The sequence below is a fragment of the Pongo abelii genome, chromosome 13, assembly GCF_028885655.2.
Source record: "Pongo abelii isolate AG06213 chromosome 13, NHGRI_mPonAbe1-v2.0_pri, whole genome shotgun sequence".
NCBI lineage: Eukaryota > Metazoa > Chordata > Mammalia > Primates > Hominidae > Pongo > Pongo abelii.
Window position 1 is genome coordinate 119542895 of NC_071998.2, and position 19801 is coordinate 119562695.

Below are 19801 nucleotides of genomic sequence, written 5' to 3' on the forward strand. Positions count from 1 at the left end.
TTTCGCCCTGAGATTTCCTAGTACCACCCACCTGCCACCCTGCTCCCAAGCAGCTTCTCTAACCCCGCCCTATTCCTTAACCTCGCCCACGGCCACGCCCCTCGCCTTGAGCCCGCCCTCTCGCCGCCCTGTCCAGTGCTGAACCTGACCCTGGTGGACCTGCCCGGAATGACCAAGGTCCCGGTGGGGGACCAACCTCCCGACATCGAGTTCCAGATCCGAGACATGCTTATGCAGTTTGTCACCAAGGAGAACTGCCTCATCCTGGCCGTGTCGCCCGCCAACTCTGACCTGGCCAATTCTGACGCCCTCAAGGTCGCCAAGGAAGTGGACCCCCAGGGTAGGTTCCCACCCGGTGGCCAATGCACAAAACCCCAGGCTTGCGGGCTGTCTATTCTTAGCGTAAAGGGGAGCCTCTGAACGGTCTAAGAATAGTGGTGGGATCAGATTTGTGCCTTTAAAAATCACTTTGGGGGTCAGGCATGGTGGCTTATGCCTGTAATCCCAGCACTTTGGGAGGTCAAGGTGGGGGGATTGCTTGAGCCCAGGAGTTCGAGACAAGGCTGGGCAACATAGTGAGACCCCATTTCTACAAAAAAATTAAAAATTAGCCGGGCACCGTGGTGCACGCTTGTGGTCCCAGCTACTCGTGAGGCTGAGGCCAGAGAATCACTTGAGCCCAGGAGGTTGAGGCTGCAGTGAGCCCTACTGCAGCAGTGCGCACCACTGCAGTCCAGCCTGGGCAAGAGTGAGACCCTGTCTCAAAAAAGAAAAAAAGGCCAGGTGCAGTGGCTCACGCCTGTAATCCCAGCACTTTGGGAGGCCAACTTGGGAGGATCGCTTGAAGCCAGGAGTTGGAAACCAGCCTGGCAACAAAGCGAGATCCCATCTCTAACAAATAAAAAAACAAGAAGAATAAATAAAAATCATTTTGCCTACTCTGTGGAAAATGAATAAGGGGGAAAGAGAGGAGGCAGTGAGTGGGCAGGGGGCCGAGGAGAGCAGGGGGATGGGAGTGGGAGTGCATGGAATCGTGTGTGAGAGTGGGTGCAGCTGTAGACGGCCCTCCTGCTGGTGCACCCAGGCCAGCGCACCATCGGGGTCATCACCAAGCTGGACCTGATGGACGAGGGCACAGATGCCCGTGACGTGCTGGAGAACAAGCTGCTCCCCCTGCGCAGAGGTAAGCAGGCCATGCCCCTCAACCACTCCCCAGCCCTTCCCCACCCTTCTCCTCCCCTTGAGGCTGGTTGCCCTGACCTTGATACTGTTCACAGGCTACATTGGGGTGGTGAACCGGAGCCAGAAGGACATTGATGGCAAGAAGGACATTACCGCTGCTTTGGCTGCTGAACGAAAGTTCTTCCTCTCCCATCCATCTTATCGCCACTTGGCTGACCGTATGGGCACGCCCTACCTGCAGAAGGTCCTCAATCAGGTAGACGACCAAGCCAGGATGGGGCCTGGGGAAACAAGCATGAAAACAGGATAATTTAAGTGTGTTCTGAGAGTGACCAGCAGAGGTTAGCCTCTCCGTAGTGCAGACAGACAAACTGAGGCTCAGAAAAGCAAAGCAACTTGCACACAGCCCCACAGCCAGGTAGCAGCAAAGCTTCACTGATCTTTCCCTGTCTGGGACCTGCCAGGGAAGCCCTGGAAGTCCCCAACACGGAGAAGGCCAAGACCTATGTGGAGGGTGTCATGGGGAAGAGCTTGGGTTTGGGGACCAGGATTCAAGTATACTTGGCTGAAGACCTTGACAGGGAATCCCAGGGGCTTCCGCAGGACTTTTCTCCATCTGGAATGGGGCATCCAGAACTGAAACGTGTGTGTGTGTGTGTGTGTGTGTGTCTGTCTGTCTGTCTGTCTGACTGACTGTCTGTGTAGGCAAGACCTGGGTTCCAATCCCAGTTTTGTCACTCCCCCTCTGAGACACTCTCTCTGGCTCTCTGAGCCTCTATTTCTTTTTTCTTTGTTTTATTTATTTATTTATTTATTTATTTATTTATTTATTTTGAGATGGAGTTTTTGCTCTTGTCGCCCAGGCTGGAGTGCAATGGTGCAATCTCGGCTCACTGCAACCTCCGCCTCCTGGATTCAAGCGATTCTCCTACCTCAGCCTCCCAAGTAGCTGGGATTACAGGCACACACCACCACGCCTGGCTAATTTTTGTATTTTTAGTAGAGATAGGGTTTCACCATGTTAGCCAGGCTGGTCTCATACTCCTGACCTCAGGTGATCTGCCCGCCTTGGCCTCCCAAAGTGCTGGGATTACAGGCATGAGCCATAATCATACCTGGCCTCTGAGCCTCTATTTCTGCATCTGTAAAATGGAGACAATGGTGATCAGACCTGTTTCATAGGATTGTTGTAAAGGTTCAGGGAGATACTGTGTGGGGGCACCTAGTGAGAAATGAGTGCTAGAACTTGAGAATGACCTTAAAGGAGGCTTTAAATCCAGAGGGTCCAAGGGGCAGCCCTCTGGCCACCCCTGCTTCAGACGCACCTCTAAAAATATTAAATTGGGATGGTATGGTGGTTCATGCCTGTAATCCCACCACTTTGGGAGGCTGAGGCGGGTGAATCACTTGAGGCCAAAAGTTTGACACCAGCCTGGCCAACAAGGGGAAAACCTGTCTCTACTAAAAATACAAAAAATTAGCTGGGCGGTGTGGTGCACACCTGTAGTCCCAGCTACTCAGGAGGCTGAGGCAGGAGAATTGCTTGAACCTGGGAGGCAGAGATCGCAGGTTGCAGTGAGCTGAGATCACACCATTGCACTCCAGCCTGGGTGATGAGTGAAACTCCGTCTCAAAAATAAATAAATAAATAAAAATAAAAATATTAAATTGGCCAAAAATCAGGAAATTCCAAACACAAATCCAGATTTCTGGCTTTATCGAAAATTATGCACTCATTAATTCAACTAATACATCTCTGCAAGCTCCTTCTATGAACCAATTTTCTTGCTAGTGGCCCGGGCAGCAGTGGCAGGGCTGCCCTCCATAGCTCACCACCTCACCACGTTCACACAGTCCCCTGGCATCCAAGTCCCTTCCTGGCCCTGTGACCATCTGTCCTTAACCCTTTCCTCACCCTTACCCCCAGCAACTGACGAACCACATCCGGGACACGCTGCCGGGGCTTCGGAACAAGCTGCAGAGCCAGCTGCTGTCCATTGAGAAGGAGGTGGAGGAGTACAAGAACTTCCGCCCTGATGACCCAGCTCGCAAGACCAAGGCCCTGCTGCAGTGAGGCTCCCCCAGTTCCTACTCCTATCACTGAATCCCCGCCCCCAGCCTCTCAGCGTGGGGCTCTCCCAGGGTTCCCTCTTTGCTGGGCTGCTCCTGGCCCCTCAGGCCACACCACTCTCCCCCCCAGGATGGTCCAGCAGTTCGCCGTAGACTTTGAGAAGCGCATTGAGGGCTCAGGAGATCAGATCGACACCTATGAACTGTCGGGGGGAGCCCGCATTAACCGGATCTTCCATGAGCGCTTCCCTTTTGAGCTGGTCAAGGTAGGTCAGGCAGCCCTGGGGACAGGATGGTTCAGGACTCCCCCCACCCTCATTCAGGACTGTCTCTGTGTGTGCTTTTGCTGACCCCCACCCCAGAGGCCCTGCTGCCCAGACCTGGGTGTGGGGTGGGCCCTGTCTTGACCTCTCAGGTAGTAGGACAGGCCCTGACCAGGCTTTTCTCTGCTTTTCTACACAGATGGAGTTTGATGAGAAGGAACTCCGAAGGGAGATCAGCTATGCTATCAAGAATATCCATGGCATTAGGCACGTATTGGGGCCTGGGAGGGGGGCTGAACCCCAGAAGTAGGGGGTCTGGGACAGAGGCACAGGGAGTGATGAAGTGGGCCTCCCTCAGGAAGGACTGAAAGCTCTGTTCCCCAGTCCTATCGACCCCAACTTTCTGGCTCCCTGCATGACAGGCTCCAGCTTGGGGAGGTGGACCCGGGCCACCCCGCCTACTGCAACTGGGCCAACTGGGCACAGCCCAGGGCGCAGGTGGCCGGGGAAACACCCTCTGGGGCTGGGCCCATCCCCAGGGTGAGATAGCTCCTTCAGTGCCACCCAGGTAACCAGGCAAAGATGTCCAAACCACTAGGAGGGCCTGGGGTGGAACATCTAAGTAACAGGCTATGTCCTTTTATGACGGCCAGGGACTTTGCAACCCTCCAGACCCTCCTGTATTCACATTAGCCCAGAGTCAGTCCTATTCCACCCCACCGCCCTCCTTCTAGGCAACCCGTGGAGTAGGAAACAGGATTGGGAGGTGGAATGTATTCCTTAAAAGCTTAGATCCCCTTCAGAGACCCAGATCTATGCTGTGTTCATCCAACAAATCCCCTGGGCAGGAAAATTTAAAGCACCTACCCTATGCCAGGCAGTGAACAAGATCCAGTGTCCCCTGCTCTCATGCAGGTTCATTTCCAAGATTTGCATGGAATTCACTTCCTGATAACTGCACTGCCCAATTCACAGAAAAAAGATCCCTTTCCTAGTCTTAAAACAAAACACTCTATTCCTGGAAAGGCTCTTATGGAGAACCAAGTTTGGCAATTTTCAAGCCATTTCTGGCCATAGAACCTTCTGTATGCACAGATCCTTACGAGGAAGCAGGACTTACATATCAGATACTCAATCCTCTCAACCACCTTATCTTGCCCCAAAGAGCCTCATTAGGGCCAGGTGCGGTGGCTCACGCCTGTAATCCCAGCACTTTGGGAGGCCGAGGCAGGCGGATCATGAGGTCAGGAGATCGAGACCATCCTGGCTAACACGGTGAAACCCCGTCTCTACTAAAAATACAAAAAAATTAGCCGGGCGTGGTGGCGGGCGCCTGTGGTCCCAGCTACTCGGGAGGCTGAGGCAGGAGAATGGCGTGAACCCGGGAGGCGGAGCTTGCAGTGAGCCAAGATTGCACCACTGCACTCCAGCCTGGGCAACAGAGCAAGACTCCATCTCAAAAAAAAAAAAAACAAAACAACAAAAAACCCTTCATTAGAACCCCTCCCTCCCATTTTACAGCTGGGGACACTGAGGCCCAGAGAGGGGTAGTGGAAAGGCCCCTCGGGCAGAGTTCATGGGCTTGGGGAGGAGCCTCGGCCTGGCCCTCCTGGCTGGCACTGGCCTGTGACACTGTGCCCTTCTCCCGCTCCGGGCGTTCAGAACGGGGCTGTTTACCCCAGACATGGCCTTTGAGACCATTGTGAAAAAGCAGGTGAAGAAGATCCGAGAACCGTGTCTCAAGTGTGTGGACATGGTTATCTCGGAGCTAATCAGCACCGTTAGACAGTGCACCAAGAAGGTAACCCGGAGGCCCGGGCCAGCCCCCACCACCTCTGCCCCGCCCTGCACTGCTGCCAGGCGCTCCTTCCCCGTGTCCCCCTCTGCCTCCTCGGTAGCATGTACAGACCTCAGCGGGGTGGGGAGGCAGGCCACCACTGACCAGGAGAGAATGTGCCTCTGAGGGGGCCTCACCCACCCCTGGCCCCCAGGCCTGGGGACCCAGGGATTGGACATGGGTGAGACGGGGATGATGGCTGGCTGTTTACCCCAAAAGCCCACCAAGAGCTTCCCCAGCTCAGAGAATAGGGCTTGAGGGGACCCTGAGCCCCCTCCCTGTCCTCAGAGGTGTCATCTTTGGGAGCTCCAGGGAGGGGTCTGGGGAAACAGCCTTGGAGACAAGTGAAGTGCAGGGCCTTCTCGGGCACTGCTCGGTGGGCCTGGGTGGCCAGAGGGGATGCAGAGGACCCAGGACTAGCAGGTTCCCTGGCTCCCCGCTGTCCTTCATCCTCCCCATACTCATCTCACCCTCACTCAGGACCCTCACACAGGACCCTCACGTAGGACCCTCACACAGGGCCTCTCCCTCCCTTCCATCCACATCTGGCTTTCCAGGGATAGAGTCCTTCTCCCATCTGTCCCACCATCCAAGCCTCACAGAAGCAGGCAGGGAGGCAGGACAGGGAGGACGGTGCCCATTTCACAGCACGAACACTGAAGCTCCAGGAGATCAAGTGGCTTGCCCAAGTCACAGTAGTCAGGAGGTAGCAGAGCTGTTACTTGAAGCCACGGCTCTGGACTCCAAGTCCGGTGCTCCTTGATTCCACCCTCCAGCCTCCCTTCCTTTCCTCTCCCCACTGCTGTCCCGGCCCCTCTCTATCACCACCTCTACTCTTTCTGTCTTTCCTCTTCTCTTTCTGTCTTTTGGTTCCACCACACCCCTGTGGAGGAGAGGCAAGCAATGCCCCTTGAAGAGAAAGGGAGGGGCAGGACTAGAGCAGGGAGCTGGAGAGTGGAGGTCAGGCTGCTATACTGCAACCCCAGGAGGCAGCCTCTGTACCATAGTTTATGGGAATGGACCCCCCTGGAGTTGTGCAGTGCATGGCCTGGGCAGCTGGATGCGGCAACCCTAGAGATAGGGAATGGTACTGAGGTTTGGAGTCAGGATGAAGCAAATTCTGGGACACTGGGAAATGTAGAATTGAACAGGATGGGTGGATGAGGTCCTGGCCTTGTCCTGGCCTGGGTCAGCTCCTTAGGAGAACCCAAGGCTGTGGACAAAGACGGCATTGGGAGAGAGCAGGCAGCCTCAGTGAGGCCGAGGAGCAGGGGAGCATCCCTGGGAAGAGGATCTGAACTCAATAGGGGTCTTGTACGGAGCAGGGACTTGGTCCCTTGTACCTCTGGCCATACCCATGGAGCCCAGGGGATGCTTGGCAGCACCTGGGAGGCGCCAACCCCGGGTGGCAAGGGAGGGCTGGTCCCACACTCACATTGTCTTCTGTTCTCTCTCTCTCTTTATCTGTGTCGATGTCTCTCTCTCTTCCCCCATGCCCGTGCCATCCTCTCCACCCCTGGATTCCTGTCCCTGCTTGGCTTTCACCCACTTCTCCTCCCCACCCATGGCTGCTCCTCCTCCTGTCCCCACCTCCTCCCCGGGTGCAGGACGGGCCTCTTCACACCTGACCTCGCTTTTGAAGCCACAGTGAAAAAGCAGGTGCAGAAGCTCAAAGAGCCCAGTATCAAGTGTGTGGATATGGTAGTCAGTGAGCTCACAGCCACCATCAGAAAGTGTAGCGAAAAGGTATGACGGCCGCCTGGGCGGGGCTGGGCCTGGCCGTCCATTCCTTGTGGCCACGGCCTCCCGTGAGCAGAAGGATCTGCTGAGCCGGCCTCACGGCTACCCACAGGGACCCAACCCTAGTGTTTCCTGCCAGTTTCTAACCCTGGGTACTTGCACTCATGACCCCTCCAGGCCCCCATCCCTACCAGAAGACTTGACTCCAACCCAAGCCTCCTTGGTGGCACCTATGCTAGTGATGAAGATGATGTTAAGGAGATGGCAGCTGTTTACTGAGCACCTACTATGTGCCAAGCACGGGCTAAGTGCTTGTCCTTACTATCTGACTCAGTCCCCTCAACCACCCTAAGACGTGGGTAGTGTTGTTATTCCCATTTTGCAGATGGCAAAACAGAGTCTCAGAAAAGAGAAGCAGAGTGTGATTCAGATTTAGGAAGGACAGAGGAAGGGGTCTGAGGTCAGGGCCTCCTGGGCAGGGGGAGCTGTCCTAGTTCCTCAAAACCAATTTGCCTGAAAGCATATTGGATTACTCACTTTACAGTAATCCATGCGTGAGAGACAGGGGCGGTCTCTTTTGAGTATTCTGTGACTTTTTAGATGCCTTTTTCCTATTTGTCTGCTTTTGGGCATTTTGAGGATTTTTAGCCAGATTGTCTAAAGCAGTTCTTCCCAGGGGAGTGCAAGAGAATCAGCTGCCTGCAGGAGCTTCTCCAGCAGGCTAAATCAGAGGCGCCAGGGGTGAGCCCAGCCTCATCTATATCTGAAGGACTTCCCTATGCTGGTGGGTGGAGGCACATCCGCCTTAGCATTGAGTTTCAAATAAGCATCAATCATCTCCATTCCTTTTTTTTTTGAGATGGAATCTTGCTCTGTCGCCCGGGCTGGAGTGCAGCGGCACCATCTTGGCCCACTGCAACCTCTGCCTCCTGGGTTCAAGTATTCTCCTGCCTCAGCCTCCCAAGTGGCTGGGATTACAAGCATGCACCACCACACCTGGCTAATTTTTGTATTTTTAGTAGAGATGGGGTTTTGCCACGTTGGCCAGGCTGGTCTCGAACCCCTGACCTGAGGTGATCCACCTGCCTCAGCCTCCCAAAGTGCTAGGATTACAAACATGAGCCACCTCGCGTTCTTTTTTACTGAGTAGTGTGTTGTGTAATCCTTGTGTGTTGCTACATAAAGATTGGTCTCATGCTTTTTTTTTTTTTTTTTTTTTTTTTTTGAGACGGAGTCTCGTTCTGCGCCCAGGCTGGAGTGCAGTGGCGCGACCTCGGCTCACTGCAATCTTCGCCTCCGGGGTTCAAGCGATTCTCCTGCCTCAGCCTCCTGAGTAGCTGGGATTGCAGGCGTGCGCCACCACGCCCAACTAATTTTTGTGTTTTTAGTAGAGACGGGGTTTCACCATGTTGGTCAGGCTGGTCTTGAACTCCCGACCTCGTGATCCGCCCGGCTCGGCCTCCCAAAGTGCTGGGATTACAGGCGTGAGCCACCGCGCCCGGCTTTTTTTTTTTTTTTTTTTTTTTTGAGACAGTCTCACTCTGTTGCCTAGGCTGGAGTGCAGTGGCACGATCTCGGCTCACTGCAACCTCCACTTCCTGGGTTCAAGCGGTACTTCCACCTCAGCCACCCAAGTAGCTGGGACTACAGGTGAGCACCACCATGCCCGGCTAATTTTTGTATTTTTAGTAGAGATGGGGTTTCACCATGTTAGCCAGGCTGGTCTCGAACTCCTGACCTCAGGTGATCTGCCCACCTTGGCCTCTCAAAGTGCTGGGATTACAGGTGTGAGCCACCATGCCCGGCCGGTCTCATGCTCTTTAACTACTGAGTTGTATTCCACTGTAGAAATGTGGCATGATTTATATGTTCAATGTCCTCTTGACGGACATTTAAGGTTCTTTTTTTTTTTTTTTTTTGCCTTCACAAACGATGTTACAGTGAACATCTTTATAGATGTATTTGTAGTACTTATCCCATTGTTTTTTCTTTCTTTTTTAGAGACAGGGTTTTGCTGTATCTCCCAGCATGGAGTGCAGTGGCACAATCATAGCTCACTGCAGGCTCATACTGGGCTCAAGCGATCCTCCCGCCTCAGCCTCCCAAGTAGCTGGGACTACAGGCACTTACCACCACACCCCACCCAGCTATTTTTTTTGTTGTTTGTTTGTTTGTTTGTTTGAGACAGAGTTTCAAGCTTGTTGCCCAGGCTGGAGTGCAGTGGTGCCATCTCGGCTCACTGCAACCTCCACCTCTCAGGTTCAAGCGATTCTCCTGCCTCAGCCTCCCGAGTAGCTGGGATTACAGGCGCCTCCCACCACGCCCGGCTAATTTTTCATATTTTTAGTAGAGATGGGGTTTCATAATGTTGGCCAGGCTGGTCTTGAACTCCTGACCTCAAGTGATCCTCCCACCTCAGCTTCCCAAAGTGCTGGGATTATAGGCATGAGCCACCCCGCCTGGCCTAATAATTTTTTTGTTAAGACAGGATCTTACTATGTTGCCCAGGCTGCTCTTGAACTCCAGGCCTCAAGCAGTCCTCCTGCTTCAGCCTCCCAAAATGCTGGGATTATAGGCATGAGCCACCATCTGGCAACAGTGGCTTCTTGATGGACATTTGGGTTGTTTCCAAATTTTACCATAATCACTGCTTTCCTTTTGGAATGAGAGTCAAAGTGTTTCATGGTTTTTAAATGTTTATATCTAGTAATCAATCTTCTAGGAATCTATCCTAAGGAAACAATTGCAGAGAAAGAAAAGCAAAACTCTATCCACAGAGATATTCATTGTCAGGTTATTTAGAATATTGAAAAAGTGGAGACTATCTGGCCAGGTGCGGTGGCTCACGCCTGTAATCCCAGCACTTTGGAAGGCTGAGGTGGGTGGATCACAAGGTCAGGAGTTCAAGACCAGCCTGACCAATATGGTGAAACCCTGTCTCTACTAAAAATGCAAAAATTAGCCGGGCATGGTGGCACGTGCCTGTAGTCCCAGCTACTCAGGAGGCTGAGGCAGGAGAATCGCTTGAACCTGGGAGGTGGAGGTTGCAGTGACCAAGATCACACCACTGCACTCCAGCCTGGGCGACAGAGCCAGACTCCATTTCAAAAAAAAAAAAAAAGAAAGAAAGAAAAAGAAAAACTGGAGACTATCTAAATATTCACCAATAGGAAAATGGTTAAGTAAACTCTGATAAATCTATTCAATAGAATATCATGCACCCATTAAAATGTTTATATAGGCTGGGCTCACACCTGTAATCCCAGAACTTTGGGAAGCCGAAGCAGGAGGATTGCTTCAGGCCAGAAGTTTAATACCAGCCTGGGCAACATAGCAAAACCCTGTCTCTACAATTTTTTTTTTTTTAATTAGCCAGGCGTGGCAGTGTGCACCTGCAGTCCTTGCTACTTGGGAGGCTGAGGCAGGAGGATGGCTTGAATCAAGTAGTTCAGTCGCACCACTGCACTCCTGGGTTATTTTAGGGACCCTGTCTCTAAAATAAATAAAAAAGAAGTTAGAGACCAGCCTGGGCAACATAGTAAGACCCTGTCTCTACAAAAAATAAAAAGATTAGCTGGGCATGATGGCACATGCCTGTAGTCCCAGCTACTCAGGTGGCTGACGTGGGAGGATTGCTTGAGCCTGGAAGTTCGAGGCTGTAGTGAGCTGTGATTGTGATCACACCACCGCACTCCAGACTGGAAGACAGAGCAAAACCTTATCAAAAAAAAAAAAAAAAAGCTTGGCCAGGTGCAGTGGCTCACGCCTGTAATCCCAGTCCAGTACTTTGGGAGGCCGAGGCAGGTGGATCACCTGAGATCAGGAGTTTGAGACCAGCCTCGCCAAATAGTGAAACCCATCTCTACTAAAAATAGAAAAATTAGCTGAGTGTGGTGGCGGGCACCTGTAATCTCAGCCACTTGGGAGGCTGAGGCAGAAGAATCACTTGAATCTGGAAGGCGGAGGTTGCAGAGAGCCAAGATCACGCCACTGCACTCCAGCCTGGGCGACAGAGCGAGATTCCATCTCAAAAAAAAAAAAGGGAGGGTGGGGGGCTGGGCGTGGTGGCTCACACCTGTAATCCCAGCACTTTGAGAGGCTGAGGCGAGTGGACCACAAGGTCAGGAGTTCAAGACTAGTCTGGCCAACATGGTGAAACTCTGTCTCTACTAAAAATACAAAAATTAACTGGGTGTGGTGGCGGGTGCCTGTAATCCCAGCTACTCGGGAGGCTGAAGCAGAGAACTGCTTGAACCCAGGAGGCGGAGGTTGCAGTTAGCCAAGATTGAGCCATTGCACTCCAGCCTGGGCGACAGATCGAGACTCCGTCTCAAAAAAAAAAAGGAAAATTAAAAATTAAAAAAAAAGATGGGATTCACTTGTCCCTCCACAGCATATTGTTGGGAAAAAAAAAAGCGGGTTTCAGAAAAGAATGTATGGTATTTTGGAGAAAAAATAATATATGTGAATGATAAAATCTCAAAGGCGTATTCACCATAGGAATCTTTTTATTTTCACTTCACAAATTTTATTTATTTATTTATTTTTATTATTACTATTTTTTTTTTGAGATGGAGTTTCGCGCTTGTTGCCCAGGCTGGAGTGCAATGGCGCGATCTTGGCTCACTGCAACCTCCACCATCCAGGTTCAAGCAATTCTCCTGCCTCAGCCTCCCAAGTAACTGGGATTACAGGTGCCCGCCACCACACCCAGCTAATTTTTTGTATTTTTGGTAGAGATGAGGTTTTACCATGTTGGCCACACTAGTCTCGAACTCCTGACCTCAGGCAATCCACCAGCCTTGGCCTTCCAAAGTGCTGGGATTACAAGCATGAGCCACCGTGTCCAGCCCACTTCATAAATTTTAGTCATGCTCTAATCTTTTACAGTGAGTCTGTGTGATTTCTTTTTCTTTTTCTTTTTTTGAGACAAAGTCTTGCTCTGTCGCCCAGGCTGGAGTGCAGCAGCACGATCTCGGTTCACTGCAACCTCTGCCTCCTGGATTCAAATGATTCTTGTGCCTCAGCCTCCTGAGTAGCTGTGATTAAAGGCATGCGCCACCATGCCCAGCTAATTTTTGTATTTGTAGTAGAGATGGGATTTCACCATGTTAGCCAGGCTGGTCTCAAACTCCTGACCTCAAGTGATCTGCCTGCCTCGACCTCCCAAAGTGCTGGGATTACAGGCATGAGCCACTGTGCCCTGCCGTCTGTGTGATTTTTGTGAGCAGAAAAAACTGCTCAACAAATATTTGAAACGGAAAGCTTTGGTCTAAAAGGAGGAAACTGATACTTTTGCCTCTTTTTTTTTTTTTTTTTTTTTTTTTGAGACAGAGTTTCGCTCTTGTTGCCCAGGCTAGAGTGCAACGGCACGATCTCAGCTCACTGCAACCTCCACCTCCTGGGTTCAAGTGATTCTCCTGCCTCAGCCTCCTCAGTAGCTGGGATTACAGGCACACACCACCACACCCGACGAGACGGGGTTTCTCCATGTTGGTCAGGCTGGTCTCAAACTCCCGACCTCAGGTGCTCTGCCCACCTCGGCCTCCCAATGTACTGGGATTACAGGTGCAAGCCATCGCGACCGGGCACTTTTGCCTTTTGATTGGTTTAGTGGATCATAATTTTTTTTTCCTTATAGGCAAAACTCACCCATCTTTGTATATATATTTTTTCCTCCCCTCGAGTTTTCTAAGGTTAGCAAGTCACTCCTGCCAGAAGTTTAATGAGTGTTAATAAGTGAACTCTCATTACTGCCAGCCCTGCTGGGATTAGACTTGCCATCTCTGAGTGAAATCAAGAGTTTAATGTTGGGCATGGGATGTGCTGCTCGGTTCTCTCAACAACTCTAGGAGCGAAGGTGTCATTACTACCCCATTTTCCACATGGAGAAACTGAGGCCCAGAGCGGTCTGGTCATTTTTCTAAGGAGAGTCAGCAGACAGCGGCTGGCTTTGAACCCAGGGCTGAATGGCTCCAGGGGCTGTGTCCCTGACTGCTAACCCGGTGGGCTCCAGGCTGACCGCCCCCTCAGCCAAGGGCTGAGAGGGGAAAGTTCCTTTTGAAAAGCTGGCGAAACGTCCTGGAAATGTTCAGAGGCAGCCAGAATGGAAAAAGATGCTCAAAGGGAACAGAACTTCTCAAAGGGGCGGAAGCTGCCCTGCCATGGGTGACACGTGGAAAACTTGAGACATGTGACATCCAGGCGGTTAGTGGGAGAATTGGTCATGCTTTTTGGCAAATTGCTCCCTCCTCCTCCCTCTTTCTCCCCGCTCTTCCAAACTCTACCCTGGGAGGGAGCACTTGGGACCACCTCAGAGGAGACCTGGTGGCGGTGACCCAGTCCCAAATGTCTGCCCAGACTTGGAGACTGCAAAGAGCGGGAGCCCTTCCTTGAGCCTCAGGAGCAGTGGGGTTCACAGGGCCCTTCTGGTCACCGTTTTTAAGCCCCTGGTCTCAGGCTGCCCCTCCCTCAGGTCTCCTGAGCTTAGCCACATCAGCCACGCCCTTGGCACAGCCACGGGATGATGGGTGTGATGTGGGCATCCCTCGTGTTGGCATCCTGGACCGATATCCAGGGCCCTGCTTTCTCCCCATCCTCCTGCCTCTCCTGAGCCCCTCCTCAAAATTCCTTGGCCTCCATCCTGCCCTCAGAATCACCATCTGTGACTCAGGCACGCCAATCCCTGGGCCTCTTCCTGCACTGGGGACCCACCTGAAGGGCCGGACCCAGCCACGGGAAGAAGGACAAGGAGCGCTCCCAGCTTTGCCCCATCACGCTGCCTGGGCCCCAGGTGGCCACCGCGTGGGAAGGGTGGGCCCACAGGACTGGAGCCCCTGGGGGTGGGCTCCCACCATCAGAAATGCACCGAGTCTCCTCCCCGGAAGAGCTGATCATGGGCCAGAGGGCCGAGGACCCTGTGCCACTCACCCTGGCATCCATCCTTCATTCATTCCCTCATTCTCCAACACGCCCTCTTTCAGCACTGGCCGTGGGCCTGGCCCTGCCCCAGCCCTGCCTCGGGGACAGTTGCCATCCAGTTGATTGGAGGAGTTGGAGTGGGAGAGGAGTGGAGAGAGGCCCCTAACTCAGCTCTCAGACAGTCGGGGCAGGCTTTCTGGAGGAGCTGAAGTCCAGCAGAACCTTGTAGTCAAGCGAATCACCTGGGCTGTGTCCAGAGCCCGACTGAGCTGAGGGCACGATTCGCAGGCAGAGGGGGACGGGCTTGGAGCAACTTCCCCTTCAGCCTCCCTTCATAAGAACTGGGGAGAAAGAGGTGTTGCTGAGCTCCTACCCCAAAGGAGTGGGGTCGAGACAGTGTGGCTGGCCAGAGCTGGGCAGATGTGGCTGGGGATGGTGGTGCCAGGCAGGGGCATGGAAGGAGACAGAGCTGAATGGATTCCACCAAGAGGGCCAGGGCCCAGCCAGGCCCCGCGGGGTACTGCTCATGCTGCTGGCCCCCGCCTCGCATGTCCCCCAGCCCTCGCATGCTTTTGCTTGTGTTTCCTGCATGTCCTCTGGTATGACTGCTGGTTTTCCCCCGAACCCCCTCCCCAGCTCTGACAAGGAGCATTGCCTGTCCCAGCCTGACTCAGGAGGCCAACTGGCACCTTGGGCCCTGTCCTCCCCCGATTCCTCCTGGATAGGAGGCTGTCCCCTACCCGATTCCCCATCTAGCTGTCCCTCCACGCCTTTAGGAAGGCATGGGGTAGCCCTGAGTATGAGGGAACACCTTGGGAGCTAACGGTCCCCAGAGGCCTCAACCTAACCAGTCTGCGGGGCAGGCTCATTCCCACGGCCTTTCTCCCACGGGAACCACCCCTCTGCCCTGAAGTTGCCCAGGTAGGCCAGTGGAGAGGGCCTGGAACCAGGAAGACCCTTGAATCGCCATTTGGAACCCACACTTGGGGGAAAGGGGTGGCCGTGGCTTGGTGCCATCAGCGTCCTGGGACCCCAGGTCTCTCTTCCCCGCATTGTGGGCATTCTGTGTGTGCCTCCCACCCTGCGCCGCAGATCCCTGGACTCGTGGGGTGTGGGTGCTCCCTGCCCGTGCCCCCTGTGTACGTGGCTTTCTGCCCTCCTGCCCTTCCCCAGCTCCAGCAGTACCCGCGGCTGCGGGAGGAGATGGAGCGCATCGTGACCACCCACATCCGGGAGCGCGAGGGCCGCACTAAGGAGCAGGTGAGCCCCGCAGCACCCGGCCTGGCCGCGCCTTCCTTCCACTCCTGGCCGCCTGCGCCTTCCACTCCTGGCCCTGGGGTTGCTTCCTTCTTGTTTTGTCTCTTCTGTCTCAGTCTTCCTCTCTCTCATACCGACTCTCTGCTTCTCTCTCTTTTTTATTGTAGTAAAATACACATAACATACCACTTTAGCCATGTTTAAGTGCACAGTTCAGTGGCACTGAATACATTTGCATTGTTGCACAGCACCATCCATCCACAGAACTGTTTTTTTGAGACAGTCTTGCTCTGTCGCCCAGGCTGGAGTGCAGTGGTGTGATCTCAGCTTACTGCAACCTCCGCCTCTTGGGTTCAAGCGATTCTCTTGCCTCAGCCTCCCGAGTAGCTGGGAGGCTACTGGGAGGTGGCGTGCGCCACCATGCCTGGGTAATTTTTGTATTTTTAGTACAGACGAGGTTTCACCATGTTGGCCAGGCTGGTCTCAAACTCCTGACATCAAGTGATCTGCCCACCTCGGCCTCCCAAAGTGCTGGCATTACAGGCGTGAGCCACCGCGTCCGGCCCACAGAACTCTTTTCATCTTGCAAAACGGAAACTGTCCCCATGAAACACTAACATCCCATTCCCTGCTCCCCCAGCTCCCGGCAGCTGGCAGCCACCATTCAACTTTCTGTCTTTATGAATTTGTTGTTTGTTTGTTTGTTTTAAGACGGAGCCTCACTGTTGCCCAGGTTGGAGTACAGTGGCATAAAATCGGTTCACTGCAACCTCCGCTTCCTGAGTTCAAGCGATTCTCCTGCCTCAGCCTCCCGAGTAGCCGGGATTACAGGCGCACACCACACACCCGGCTAATTTTTTATATTTTTGGTAGAGATGGGATTTCACCATGTTGACCAGGCTGTTCTCAAACTCCTGACCTCAAGTGATCCACCCGCCTCAACCTCCCAAAGTACTGGGATTACAGGCGTGAGCCACCGTGCCTGGCCTGTCTCTATGAATTTGACTTTTCTAGGGACCTCACGTAAGTGGAGTCATACAGTATCTGTCACTTAGCATAACGTCTTCCAGGACCATCCGTATTGTAGCATGTGTCAAAAGCTGCTTCCTGGCCGGGCGCGGTGGCTCACGCCTATAATCCAAGCACTTTGGGAGGCCAAGATGGGCGGATCATGAGGTCAGGAGTTTGAGACCAGCCTGGCCAACGTGGTGAAACCCCGTCTCTACTAAAAATACAAAAATTAGCCTGGCGTGGTGGCATGTGCCTGTAATCCTAGCTACTCAAGAGGCTGAGGCAGGAGAACTGCTTGAACCCGGGAGGCAGAGGTTGCAGTGAGCTGAGATCATGCCATTGCACTCCAGCCTGGGCAATAGAGTGAGACTCTGTCTCAAAAACAAACAAAAAAAGCTGCTTCCTTTTTAAGGCTTGAATAATATTCCATTGTATGGATGGACCACACTTTGTTTATTCATGTGGGTTTTTTCTACCTTTTGGCCATTGTGAATCACACTGCTTTGAAGATGAGTGTACAAATCCCTATCTGAGTCCCCACTTTCTACCCTTTTGAGTATATACCTAAAAGTGGAAATGCTGGGCCATAGGCTAGTTCTATGCTTATTTTTTTGGAGACAGAGTCCTGCTCTGTCGCCCCTGCTAGGCAGGAGTGCAGTAGCATGATCATGGTTCACTGTAGCCTCGACCTCCCAGGCTCAAGCGATCCTCCGACTTTAGCCTCCCGAGTAGCTGGGGCTACAGGTACATGCCACTACGCCTGGCTAATTTTAAAATTTTTTGTAGAGACGGGGGTCTCACTATGGTGCCCAGGATGGTCTCAAACTTCTGGGCTCAAGCGATCTGCCTCAGCCTCCCAAAATGCTGGGATTACAAGCATGAGCCACCGTGCCCAGGCTAGTCTGGCTTTCTTCACTTTCTGGCAGTCTATCCTTGTGGTCCTCTCTTTGGGCCTCTCTTTGTCTATTTGCTGTTTCTCTGGGTCACATTATACCCCTCATAGCCACCCCCACCTTTTATGTCATCGTTCATCAAATATTCATTCATTTCTTCCTTCAATCACAAACATAGCCACTAAACGCTACCTCTGAGCTGCACAGAGCAGAGGTGAGCAGGGCCCATCATGGCCCTCACGGAGTTCAGAGGCTAGTCCTCCTTCCTGATCCACGTCTGCCATGCCCCTACCTGTCTGTTGTAGCCCCCTCTGGCTCCCATTTCCCATTGCCTGTTTTCACACATCTCTCCATGATGGTGCCATCTCCATTCATTCATGTTTTTGTTGTTGATGTCATATTTTTAAATCCTTATTGATTGCTTTTTAATTACAAACATCATAAATACTCAATAAAACATTCAATCAGTATCGAAGTGGTTAAATTACAAGGAGAGAGCTCTCCATTCACTCTTCCCCACCCCCAGTTCTTCCTGAAAAATAACCATTAGTAACAGTTTGGGGCTCCACACAGTGGCTTTTATACCCGTAACCCCAGCACTTTGGGAGGCCAAGGTGGGAAGATTATATGAGTCCAAGAGTTTGAGACCAGCCAGGGCAACATGGCAAGACCCCGTCTCTACAAAAAATTTTAATAACTAGCTAGGCGAGGCGGCATGCACCCGAATTCCTAGCTACATGGGAGGCTGAGGTGGGAGGGTCGCTTGAGCCCAGGAAGTGGAGGCTGCAGTGACCCGTGATCATGCCACTGCATTCCAGCATGGGCAACACAGCGAGACTCTGCCTCAGTAATACTCCAAAAAGCAAAACAGTTTAGTGTGTCACCTTGCAGGCATTTTCTTACGCATGTGCACTCACACACAAACACACACAATCCAGATTCCATCTTTATCCTAAACCACAAGCCTGCTGTGTGCCTTGCCTTTTTCCTCTGAAGATATTCGTAATATCTAACATCTGTTGAGTATCTCATCTCCTGTGTCTTCACCAGTTCTAAGAGGCAGAAACGCTACATTTGTGGACTTTGAGGCTAAGTGAGGACAGACCCCAAGCTCACAGGAAGCAGCGGGGCTTGGGTCTGAACCTGGCAGTCTTTGTCCCATCTGGAAAGTCATTCTCATCACTACTCAGTTCCAAATATGTTCACATTTAATCGTTTGTAAGGGTCTTCCCAGTCCGGAACCTGGACATTATCTTTGCTCTTTCTTTTTTTTTTTTTTTTTTTTTGAGACTGAGTCTCTCTCAATTGCCCAGGCTGGAGTGCAGTGGCTTGATCTCAGCTCACTGCAACCTCTGCCTCCCGGGTGCAAGCCTTTCTCCTGCCTCAGCCTCCCAAGTAGCTGGGACCACAGGTGCATGCCACCACACCCGGCTAATTTTTGTATTTTTGTAGAGACAGGGTTTCACCATGTTGGCCAGGCTGGTCTCGAACTTGTGAACTTGTGACCTCAAGCGATCTACCTGCCTCGGCCTCCCAAAGTGCTGGGATTACAGGTGTGAGCCACCCCGCCCGGCCTGTCCTTGTTCTTTTGAACAGCTGCAGGATGCTTTCTTGTCTAGAGAGTATCATAATCTATTTCACCCTCAGATGGCCGCTGGCTTGCTCCCAATTTTTCTCTGTTACAAACTGTACTACTTTGAATACTCTGGCTCATGTATCTTTGCTCACTTGATGAGTGTATCTGTGAGATATAATTCTGGAAGTGAATATGTGCATTGTTTGTTTGTTTGTTTGAGATAGGGTCTCGCTCTGACGCCCAGGCTGGAGTGCAGTGGTGCCATTATGGCTCACTGCAACCTCTGCATCCCTGGGCTAAAGCGATCCTCCCACCTCAGCTCCCCAAGTAGCTGGGACCACAGGCGTACACCACTACACCTGGCTAATTTGTCTATTTTTTGTAGAGACACGGTTTCTCCATGTTTCCCAGGTTGGTCTTGAATTCCTAGGTTCAAGCAATCCTCCTGCCTCGGCCTCCCAAAATGCTGGGATTACAGGCATGAGCCAACACACCCGGCCCTGTGCATTTTAATGTTGTTAAATATTGCCAAATTGCCCTCAGAGAAGGTGATACTGATTTACACTTCCATCAACAATATATGAGAGAGCTCATTTCCCAGCACTTGTGTCATGCTGATCATTTAAAAAGCCTCTGTTTGTTTGTTTGTTTGAGACAGAGTTTCGCTCTTGTTGCCCAGGCTGGAGTGCAATGGCACAATCTCGGCTCACTGCAATCTCCGCCTCCTGAGTTCAAGTGATTCCCCTGCCTCAGCCTCCCAAGTAGGTGGGATTACAGGCATGTGCCCCCATGCCCATCTAATTTTGTATTTTTAGTAGAGACAGGATTTCTCCATGTTGGTCAGGCTGGTATTGAACTCCTGACCTCAGGTGATCCGCCCGCCTCGGCCTCCCAAAGTGCTGGGATTACAGGCGTGAGCCACTGCGCCTGGCTAAAAGCCTCATTTTTAACTTACATTTCTTTATTAATGAGAGTAGGGATTTTTTACACATCCTTAGTGGATGTGTGCATTTCTTCTATGAATAATTCATCATGTTCTTGACTATTTTGA

The 19801-nt window shown here is 52.2% G+C and overlaps 1 protein-coding gene across 13 annotated transcripts in view; it reads left to right on the forward strand.

The window, feature by feature from the left end:
* The window catches only part of DNM1 (dynamin 1), a 51985-nt gene that overhangs the window by 15581 nt on the left and 16603 nt on the right, over positions 1-19801 (forward strand). For 9 of the 13 annotated variants that reach the window (XR_010136448.1, XR_010136450.1, XR_010136449.1 and 6 more), the window contains exons 4-11: positions 137-340; positions 1085-1183; positions 1278-1438; positions 3110-3252; positions 3383-3518; positions 3715-3782; positions 5178-5316; positions 15187-15273. Coding sequence is in view for 10 of the 13 variants with exons in the window: in XM_054521139.2 (XP_054377114.1) it covers positions 137-340; positions 1085-1183; positions 1278-1438; positions 3110-3252; positions 3383-3518; positions 3715-3782; positions 5178-5316; positions 15187-15273 (1037 nt within the window). In the remaining 3 variants the exon portion in view is untranslated. Of the gene's footprint in view, positions 1-136; positions 341-1084; positions 1184-1277; positions 1439-3109; positions 3253-3382; positions 3519-3714; positions 3783-5177; positions 5317-6959; positions 7099-15186; positions 15274-19801 lie in introns of all 13 variants that reach the window. The other 4 variants (XM_063714053.1, XM_063714057.1, XM_063714062.1 and 1 more) reach the window with 1 other exon arrangement.